The sequence below is a fragment of the Anguilla rostrata genome, chromosome 4 (assembly GCF_018555375.3).
Source record: "Anguilla rostrata isolate EN2019 chromosome 4, ASM1855537v3, whole genome shotgun sequence".
Classification (NCBI taxonomy): Eukaryota; Metazoa; Chordata; class Actinopteri; order Anguilliformes; family Anguillidae; genus Anguilla; species Anguilla rostrata.
In genome coordinates, this window is record NC_057936.1 from 24,895,283 (window position 1) to 24,905,666 (window position 10,384).

Consider the following 10,384-nt stretch of genomic DNA (forward strand, 5'->3'; position numbering starts at 1 on the left):
TTTAATGCAGTTGTTCCTTTATTGTATTTAATCCTCTGTTGAGGAATACAAAAAACAGGCTTTCGCCAGTCAATGATTAAGTGTTATCAGTGAATTTCTAAATACAATTATCAATGAAGGCTCCCTTTATGCTAGCTGCTAAATGTGGCCACTCAGCCAGAAACACCAACTTTCGGCCAAACTTGGAACTATGGGAAACATGTAAGACGCCTCTTTTCCCATATTAATTCTACCAAAAAAAGAAAGACATGCCACTGCAATTCAGCTTCACTGGTTGCTTGAAACAATCACTATTGCTGGTTACTGTCACGTAACGATGCAATGGAGAAATACTGCCATCTAGTGTCTGAACTATTAATTTTCTTTTCGAAGCATTACCATGAATAGGAGAAATCCATCTCTGCTCATCCTGTATAATAAATACCATACTTAAAGGTTAATGGCCATTAAACGTATGGAAAAGTATCCATTTTGATGTGTCTGTTCCTCTCTGTCCTCTGAGCCAAAATGTGTAAAATGGTTTTCATATCAGCATGGTCAATGGAAAAATCACAGCGATTTAAAGGGTGTTCAAAGACATTCTAAGTGCAAACAAGTATTTTTCCATTACGTGTAACAGACAAAGTACAATGTTCAAGTAGAACTGTAACAAACTATGGTGTCAAGACAAATGAACAAGCTATATTTTTACAATGGCAAGATTTCAGAGATTGATCTCTGCTGACCTTCCAAGAAAACTACTTGGCTCATTAACAGCAATTTGCAATCCCATGGCCAGCAGGTAATCACTGTCACCCGAGTTAAAAAATACCATTTTAAATTTCACACGAACAGAACACCTAAGCACATCATACATAAAGTGCTGAGATACTGGAATTGAAAATGCTAACACACATTCAGCCTCACTGCGCACATGAATACGGCCAGATAAAAGCTCATCATCAAATCCGCTGGCATCCTTCTCTGTGTTGCCATGGAAACGGGGTTTTAACTGTCACACCTCCGTAAACATACAGTACCTATTTATTATTATAACCTTTAACATGCAAGCTTAATAGAGATCAGATTTCAAATGTAAGCCAGGCAGGAAAATTCCTAAACACTTAATACTCTGGTACCTTTGGTTCGCACAGATTCCTAATGCAAAACAGCACCACATGTTTTTTTTAAAAGGTCTGACAGCTTACCTACATATACGTGCTTTTCTGACACGAATGAACCCTGAAGTGATCGTTTGTGCTTAAAGCAAATGCAGTGGACGTTTCTAAAATGATGTCGCGCAGTTTTGGTAGAAGGGCAAGTGCGAGTGGACCCGTCCCACGTTGGCAGGTTAAAGGGTATTTGTGAGTGAGAAGCCTTTTCGTGTGCTGTGCACGGCTTCACTGGGATTATTGCTAAGCCACAAGTACACATGGGACCCGTGAGAGGAAGCAGGTGAGGGGGAGGATGAGGAGGGTGAGTGGGGAAAGCGTGAGGACAGACAGCGCCGCCGCACTCTTCCTCCTCCGGCAGTGACAGGAAACATGCAAAGACAAAAAGCCCAAAAGCCGTGCAAGCATGGTGGACGCCGTGCTTGGTCTGTGCGAAGGTGTGGTCAAGTCAAGTACGCCATCTTCATGACCTGGAGTCCACTGATGCCCTCTCTGTTGTACAACTGATCTCCAGTGTGTACACAAACAATAAATAAAATTTAAAAAATTTTAAATGGAATGAATGAGAAATTAGCATTCTGAAGTGCTGTCCTTATTCAGGTTGGCTGGCTTTTTCTTTGGGCGTGGCCTCCACCTGTGGCTGAGGAGGGACCTCGCTCTGATTGGTAGCCTCTGCTCCCTGTGGCTCAGGATTGGTGGGCTGCTCTGGGCTTTGAGTGCAGCTGATCTCTGGCTTTTCAAAAGGCTGCTCTGGGGCTTGAGTGCAGCTGATCTCTGGCTTTTCAAAAGGCTGCTCTGGGGCTTGAGTGCAGCTGATCTCTGGCTTTTCAAAAGGCTGCTCTGGGGCTTGAGTGCAGCTGATCTCTGGCTTTTCAAAAGGCTGCTCTGGGGCTTGACTGCAGCTGATCTCTGGCTTTTCAAAAGGCGGCTCTGGGGCTTGAGTGCAGCTGATCTCTGGCCTTTCAAAAGGCTGCTCTGGGACTTGAGTGCAGCTTATCTCTGGTTGTTCAAAAGGCTGCTCTGGGGCTTGAGTGCAGCTGATCCCTGGCTGTTCATCAGGCTGCTCTGGGCTTTGAGCACAGTCGATCATTCGCTGCCCAGTGGAGTGCTTCAGTGAGCTGCTCTTGATGGATGTCATGACCGGGGACTGGGGCACATCCTTCTGTAATGTTAAAGAAAAACAACCATGACTTCATACGTACATAAAAATCAGACCCACCCCTGAGCCCCCAGCAAGCAGCCAAAGGAAGTACAGAGACATACAAACTAACATAAAACAAGATAATCAAGAGTGTGTGCCCCAAGGCAAAGACCACTGATAAGGTATATAGAGAGAGTATTACTTACAATGTAAGGGTGAACTGTTAACAGTGCCACCTCACAATTAAGGACAGTAACTCTCAACATAAAGTGAGAAGGTAGAAGACAGTGCATGAGAGCTAAAGCAAAAAACAGGACTCGGGTATGTTCGGTTTTACTCAACTTTAATTTCAGTTACGCTTATATAATTTTAGCATTTTGTTTCCCCGAAGGCACTCATATCAAACTGGTATTCACCACAAAGCCACTTCCTGTCCAGAACATGGGCAATTCCTTGCGCCACAGCGCCATCGCCAGGCTAGTGAGGAGAGTGCAAGGCACCAGGTAGAGCAGGGCGGGCTGGCCTATCTGCATTAGCGCCAGCGCTACAAAAGTGATGAGCAGGCCGATTCCGTACGCTGCGGAGAGAGAGAGAAGAGCGCGCGCGCGGTCAGCGGCCTGTGCTGCACTCAGGCTAATTACACATCGCACGGTTCGGATCAGGTTCATTTTTATCAACAAGGTACATTTTTAAAGAGGCAAACGGAATGCATTAAACAATCTGACAATTCTTTAATTCAGAGCCCTATCTCAACATGTGATTGATTGATTGTTTAAGACTCTCGCTATCGCCAGGGCTAAATTATCATCTGAGATATCGCTTGCCGGTTGTTAAATCAGCTGGCTCATCCCAATACACACTGCTGTCAGAATGGTCAAACGTGAGAAATGATGTCCAAAAAACACACCCACCTATAGTGCAGGCCACAAAATAGATCCGCGAGGAGTGCATTACAATGTCGAACCTGTGACAGTAGGCCACCAGTAGGCCTTGTGGGGACACACAGCAAGACAGACGTTAGCTTTGATCACACTCACGATTTTAATTCATTTATTCACTTAGCAAGCGCCCTCATCCAGGGCGACCTGCACAGCCTGCAGTTACGTGGTACTCAGGGAAAGACCTCAGGTTGGCCACCTTTCTCAAAGCCGTAACCACAGTGCCATTCCCAGAACTCCGATCTCCAGGTGACAAGACTCGATCCCCAAGACTTAACTGCCATCCTGCTTGATTCCCAGGTACCTGCGTGGTACTTCACCGCACACATTAAAAACTATGAGACCTGCAACTGCTCAGCTCTTGTGGGACAGTGAGTGATTGTAAATAATGAGGACGTCAGATTGGGTGGGCCTACCTGGCACTAAGATATCCCCAAACCCCAGGAGAGAGAAGGGGCGATCACACAGCGCCATGGGGGAGGAGTTCAGTCTGGGCACTTTCAGCACCATTGGAAGCTGATTGATCAGAAGGAATGACGTGAACTTCTCTCTCAAAATTCAAAAACCAGCTCTCAAGTTATACACGACACAGCATTACATAGGTCTGGAGATCCAAATGTTAAGTAATTCTGAAAATACTCTGAATTCAGAAATATGTATTGAAATGAATATTAAAAATAGATACAGAAGTATCACATGTGTATTCATACCATTAGTATTTTGTTAAAAAAACACAGCTGTATAATGTCTATTTGAGAGGATGTGTGAATACTGAAATGAACGAACTCACTTTTTCTTGAGTAGTGGAATCTGGAGGACCAGCTGCTACCTGGACCATAATACTCTCTCCATGCTGTGCAGGGTATTAAATACAGCGTCAGTCTACTAATATATGTCCTCAGAGGTAGAATGTGCCTCATTTTCAATAAGGACCAACTGACTTACGCTTGTGAGGTGCGGCGTTACGAACACGAAGAAAACGTCATAGACGAACAGCACAACCAAGAGCAGGGTGCAGGCCTGTCAGGAAAAGGAAAATGTCAGTGCAGACCTTACACAAAATCCTCAGACAAAATCATTATACCTCTCAAAACATTGATGCTGAAATAAGAATACTGCAGACCACAGCCCGTGGTGATTAATGTGGGACTCGTGGTCTTTTGACTGACTGACAACATAGCCTCGAACAAGATGGCTACCCAGCTCTATGTACCTTGAAAGTCGGGAGTCTGATAGTTTTGAGCATGTAGAGACAGAAAGCGATTCCCAAACCGTCCTGGAGGACCCACGCCCACCTGCAAAGGGTACGGGGCACTGATCAACTGCACGACTCGCACATTTACCAGACAAATTACATTTAGGTAACACCAAAAACACCAAAAAAATCACCGCTTGCCGAATGGAGACCTGCATTATAGAATGACTAAAATCAAACACTTTACAACGGAAAAACAGATCTTCTAAAAATCAATTTCCATGCTTGATTCTTTTTTTTTTAAACCTGCAGGCAATAAATGTAATTACGATATATTTGCTGGCAGACGAGGCCGTACTCACTGGTCCTCGTTCCGGAACACTCCCCAGGTGACGCTGACCCCCACGCAGAAGACGGACAGCATCAGCATGCGCACCTGGGGCCGCTTGTGACAGTACGGCAGGTTGTTCTCAGGTATCCTGTCCCCAGGAGATACACACAAGAGCCGCACGAGCAGAACGTCGGGGCGGTCAGCCACATAAAAAACCACAGGGATGAGGAAGGCATCGGGGTGCAGTCAGTGAGCCTCACCTGCACTTCCCGAAGGGGATGGACCGCACGAAAGGACACAGGCAGCTATAGAGCCCAATGGAGGCCGCCAGGCAGAATATCCCAATGATCATGTACACTGGGGGGGGGAGAGAGGCAAACACCACATCAGCACATCGCACACCTCTCCAGACATCTCTTTCAATAATATATCATCTAAACTGAAATTAGGAAAATAAAGTATCTGGGGCGGCACGGTGGTGCAGTGGGCAGCACAGTTGCCTCACACAAGGGTTTGAATCCCGCCTGGGCCTTTCTCTGTGGAGTTTGCATGTTCATGTGGGTTTCCACTGGATGCTCCGATTTCCTTCCACAGTCCAAAGACATGCAGGTAGGCTAATTGGAGACACTAAATTGCCCATAGGTATGACAGTGTGAGTGAATGGTGTGTGTGCCCTGCGATAGATTGGCGACCTGTCCAGGGTGTGTTCCTGCCTCTCGCCCAGTGCACGCTGGGATAGGCTCCAGTGACCGTAACAGTGGCTCCATCTTTATTATTTTTTTAATAATTCGTTTAATATTTTCATTATTTTCCACCACCATTATTATTATTTTAACCACCATATCATTATTTCCCACCATCATATTATTTTTCACTATTTCCCACCACCATTTTCATCCCAGTTTGGAATGCATGGCTGCAGCGTCCATGCGCGTCCCCAAAGAGACCTGCAGCCAGCTGCTCCTCTTTCACTGCGTTACACACCAGCTGAGCTGCAGCAGCCTGCGCCAGAGCGCTGCCCCGCCCCACACAGGCAGCTGAGAGGTGCCCATCTGACCGGGGTACCTGCTACTGAGGCATGGGGCGAGGGCTATCCTGCCTACCGAAACCCTCCAAGCTCAGGTAAACCAGGGAGAATTAACCAACGTCCGTTGGGATTCCCAGTCATGGTCTACTCCGCACTGACCGGGTCCAGATTTGATCCAGGCACGGACAGGCAACCATGCGGTGTGCGCGTGTGCCACGGCCTGGCTACTCACCCAGAAGCCCTGCACGTCTGCTCCACTGAGCCATTCCGGTCCCAGAGGGTCGCAGGGTTCACTGCTTACTTTCGCTCTAGCTCTGATCTGCTGGCTGAACTCCTTATTTGAATATGAGCTCACCTTAACCGATGGTAGAGGAGTAAATGGGTTTTGATTTTTAAAGGAGAGTTTAAAGTAAATATTTAAACACTACTGGATTCCAGACCTAAATTGCTGGAGGATTCCCATCTTAAGTGTTTTAAAATGTGAAATGTGAAATTTCAGCCACTTAGAGAGCAACAGAAATTTTAAAAATCTTTTTAAAATGCCCTTATTTTTACGACCTCCCTTTTGTCCACAGATGAAAACTGACCATGCTTCTGAGAGGCCGGCTCTGGTCACCTTTTCTTTCAGCTTTTCTGAAGTGGGTTTAGAAGTTGGCCGTTACCTAGGCGATCATAGAAAAAGTAGAGCAGCACCAGCATGGAGCAGCACATGACCACGAACACGCAGATCATGATGGGCGTGACGTCCACCGTCTCCTCGTCCTGCTTCTCGGTGCTGTCGTCTCTCTTGTGCTTCATGTACCTCCTGCGGGGTCACACAGTGCGTCAGTCCCAGAGTGCAGCCAAGCCGCACGCGCTCAGTACGACTGTGACATCACAATCACTCTGCAACCCTGAGCCACTCTGCAACCCTGCTTTGACATCTGCAGCTGGTAATGATGTAGTTACCTTACAAGCAAACTGTCGGCAATAAGCAAGATCTTACAATTAACAGTGCAGACTTCACTTGCAGTACCATGCAGGTAGGTACTCAGTTGTGTATTAATAAAGTATTGCAGGTCCAAATATTAATAGATAATTTGTGATAACATCCACACTTATGAAATTTGAATAGCATAAAATACAGTCGTGAGGAAGACCACAGGGTAGTTTCTGTTACAACTAGGATCTCTCTGGCATATGTTTTTACCACCACTTTCCTTTTTTTTTTTACCACTTTTGACACTGTAAATACAACACATAATTAAAAGCATTTATGCCACTGAATACTCAGTTAACTCAACCTAACTCTATATTATAAGCAGCCTGGTGAATCACTAGCCAGAACTATTCTTTTGTGAGAAACATCCTTTTCGTAGGATAGAAAAAGGCATACATCTAGCCTCACACTCACTTTTTGATGTCCCGGCTGCCAGCCCAATAGCCACCAATGGCCACTGTACCCACAGCCATTATGAAGATGATCACCATGTTGTAGTCCAAGACCGGCTCCTTTGGGGCATACATGGCTACATCTCCCCCCATCCCAAAGGTCTGCAGAAACAGTGGGAAAAAAACATTGAGATCCTCAACAGGCGACTCTGCACCATACCAAAACTCGTCACCTGCGATCAGACAAGTTGAACTGTCTGCAACAACAAGCACTGGCATCAGATGTTCTGAGACGGATGAATGCTCTGTTTGGAGACATCCTGAAACGATTTTGTCGTGTTGTGAATTTTTGGTCTGAACTGGGCTTTAGAAATCAGTTGCGAAACCGAATGAAACTGACCCGGCGGCTCTGCGAGTGTATCTTACCTTGCTGATGTCCAGCATGTCTGTGTAGCTGAGGAGGGCCACAGGAATGTCAATCTCTTCATACTGAGTCTTGTTTCCTGCAGGCGGGGTCTACAGTAAAGAGAGAGCAGTGATTACAAAAGGAACACAAACTGATTAAAATAGTAAGGCCATTTTTCGCAGACAAAGATTAAGCCTAGCCCTGGACTACATTCCATTTTGAAAGGAGATTCTACATACAAAACTTAATTTAGTCCAGTACTAAGCTTAATGTGTCTCTGAAACCGGCCCAATACGACTCAAAGACAGGACAAACTAGACATGCAAATATTCAGGGTAGTAATTAGAGTGAGGTTTCAAGACCCCCATAATGGGTGAAGCAGCTATAATGGGCTGTCAATCACTTACTGGTCTGAACAAATAAAGAGGTTGGGTTCTCCACAGCAGTACATAACAGATAGTTCAAACCAGCAAAATAACGACGAACGCAAAATGGCAGCCGCCCACTCTTGGCAGCATGAAACCTCTCGTGACCTCACCAGCCTGTCTTTGCTGACGATCAGCAGGCCCCTGGCGCCGTTGATCTGCGCCAGCCGGACCTTCTCGTAGAAGGTGCAGTTGCCCCTCAGCACCATGGGGATGCGGTTGGTGAAGCCCCCCTCGGGCACCTCGGAGGACGAGCACAGCACGGAGCCCGTCAGGTCGTGCACCTGGAGCCGAGACTGAGGACGCGCACAGGGAGGGGACGAGAGGGAGGAGTCATTACGCAAGCAAACCGGCGCTTCATTGACGGATTTATCTATAGAATGAATAAGAACAGAGAGGTAAAGAGACCCTCCAGATCTCCCTGCCCTCCCTACACACAGACAGACTGATCTCTTATTTTTAGTGAAAGTGGAAACTTCCTGCATTGAGTGACACTTCACTGACAGCGAGAACAGGTAAAAAGCTGTTAGCGTGAGCGGAGGTGAGTCTAACAGGTCGTGTTGACGGCGTTTTATTTCCTGTCCCTGCAGGCAGCGCAGTGTACGCTCCTCCGGGTGAGGGAAGCGAGCCGAGGGCACAGCAGGTGGCCGAAACGAGCCTGGCGCGGGCACGGGCGCGCGCCACAGACGCCAGCCTCGCTTTCGAGAGCACCGGCTGCTTTGTCGCCATCCACCAAAAACCCCAGTGGGCCTGTGCTCCTGTGGTAGATCACAGACTGTCGATTTCTCATCACGGCTCTGCTCCGTATCAGACAACCACAAGAGGTCTGAAATGGAGCCTGCCGCCCCCGATATTGATCTGCTGTTTAACAGCAGTATGCCAATCAGCAGGGGCATCAGGCCATTCTTTATGCGTTCGGCATGGCACGGCACAGGGCAGGGTTAGATTCAGGAATGCAGAAGGAGCAACTGGAGCAGAACTGTGCCGACTTCGATCTCCTTCCTTTGATAACACACCAATCTGGCGCTCATCTTACCGTCAGCACTCTGGATTTAATTACCCTCTTAATTCATAGGATCTGCATTTGCCAAAGATTTACAGTTCTGCAGTCAAAGCAATCTCAAGGCCAGAATTTTTTTTGTTGTTGTAGCAGTTATTTAGAGAAAAAAGCCAACCCAATGTAAGCTTGGTTTGAGCTAAGCTTTCTATGACCTCCAATAACTTTTCTCCGACAGGATCAATGTGTTTCATATTTGGCAGCGTATTTCTTCCAGGAAACTTGATGGTCATAAGCTTTTGAACAAGCACTATTTGAAAAGTAACAATGCATTGTGAATAGTCATGTGACACTGATAATAAAGAAGGAACCTTTTATATTGTTATGGTTTGATATGGCAGGCAGCAACAGGATTGGCTCACCGCTTTGTTAAGGTCCTGAGGTAGTCGTGCCCACTGGGAATTGAAGTAAATGCAGTAATCTTTGCCCTTGCCCTTACCCTTGTTGCTGAAATGTGCCATGCCAAATTCCCCCAGTACCTGTCAGAACAAGAATACATATTTAATCCATCACATATAATGACACTACCTTAGGAGAGGTCTCCCAAGCGAGTTACAGAAATTACCACCTAACTAGTTATTTTTTTCTGGAATGTATCACACTTTATTCTCAGATGTCGATATTTCACGATAAGCAAGCTATATACCATTCAATGCAGAATTGTATTGAAAATGTAACAGCTACAGCAAACGACTTGCAACTTAAAACAATTATTAGATAGCCTGCTGGTCAGACAGTTTGGATGTCGACACTACATACCGCGACATGCTCAATGAAAACATTGAAGCTGCGGCAGTTAGCTGTGATGTACGAAGCAATAATCGGGCTATAAAAACCGACAAGACGTTTCTCATCGAGGTCTACTGAACCGGTCTAGAGGCCCTTTGCTGCGAGTCATCTTAGCGCCCCCATTCGGTAGCATAATCCTTACAAGACCAGAACACGTTCACAAAGACATCCAAAGATTAGGAATCTCATATATATCTTGAAAATTGTTGCGCCCTGAATAACTCACCTGTTTTATCAATAAACTCCCCCAAATAAGAACAATCGCGTTCCTCATGGTGTCTGCTTTGTATTATTGTTTCCAGCTCCACACACACAATCCACCAGCTGTTTAAGATTCCCCGCCTACATTCTGCAGTGCTTTTTTTCATTGGTCGAGTTTGATCCAGCGCTCAGAGAAATGCATCATGTGTGGCTAACGTTAACGCCGATCAAGACGAAAATGATTAATTTTTCTCCCGCCTTCACGCCGTCTTTTTGGCCGAAGTCTACCTTGCAGAAGCAGTTCCATTTGTTTGAAAGGCTGCCTGTCAATAACGTCATCTCTTGGACTGAA

The 10,384-nt window shown here is 46.2% G+C and overlaps 1 protein-coding gene across 4 annotated transcripts; it reads right to left on the bottom strand.

Annotated features, from left to right (window-relative positions):
* Positions 1-10,256, bottom strand: LOC135252990 (signal peptide peptidase-like 2B). Of its 4 annotated transcripts, none has more exons than XM_064331715.1 (15): positions 10,058-10,256; positions 9,405-9,521; positions 8,099-8,281; positions 7,581-7,670; positions 7,177-7,316; positions 6,446-6,588; positions 5,017-5,113; positions 4,788-4,904; positions 4,444-4,525; positions 4,176-4,250; positions 4,021-4,083; positions 3,647-3,746; positions 3,204-3,281; positions 2,709-2,869; positions 1-2,313 (listed from the first exon to the last, which is right to left on the bottom strand). In XM_064331715.1, exons 1-15 carry the CDS (start codon positions 10,103-10,105, stop codon positions 1,744-1,746), a joined length of 2,064 nt encoding a protein of 687 aa, XP_064187785.1. In that variant the 5' UTR covers positions 10,106-10,256; the 3' UTR covers positions 1-1,743. The 4 variants fall into 4 exon arrangements, 3 of the variants coding, with proteins under 3 accessions (XP_064187785.1, XP_064187786.1, XP_064187788.1); XM_064331716.1 differs by lacking the exon at positions 10,058-10,256 and adding an exon at positions 9,802-9,940; XR_010329504.1 differs by having other exon boundaries at positions 2,179-2,313; positions 2,635-2,869.
* Positions 10,257-10,384: the final 128 nt, after the last annotated feature.

Excerpts from the sequence above, each read along its gene's own strand:
- LOC135252990 (XM_064331715.1), bottom strand. The coding sequence starts at position 10,105 with ATGAGGAACGCGATTGTTCTTATTTGGGGGAGTTTATTGATAAAACAG. Across the intron at positions 7,671-8,098 it reads TCGTCAGCAAAGACAGGCTG|ACCCCGCCTGCAGGAAACAA; the intron begins GTGAGGTCACGA and ends TCTTTACTGTAG. Across the intron at positions 6,589-7,176 it reads GGCAGCCGGGACATCAAAAA|GAGGTACATGAAGCACAAGA; the intron begins GTGAGTGTGAGG and ends GTGACCCCGCAG.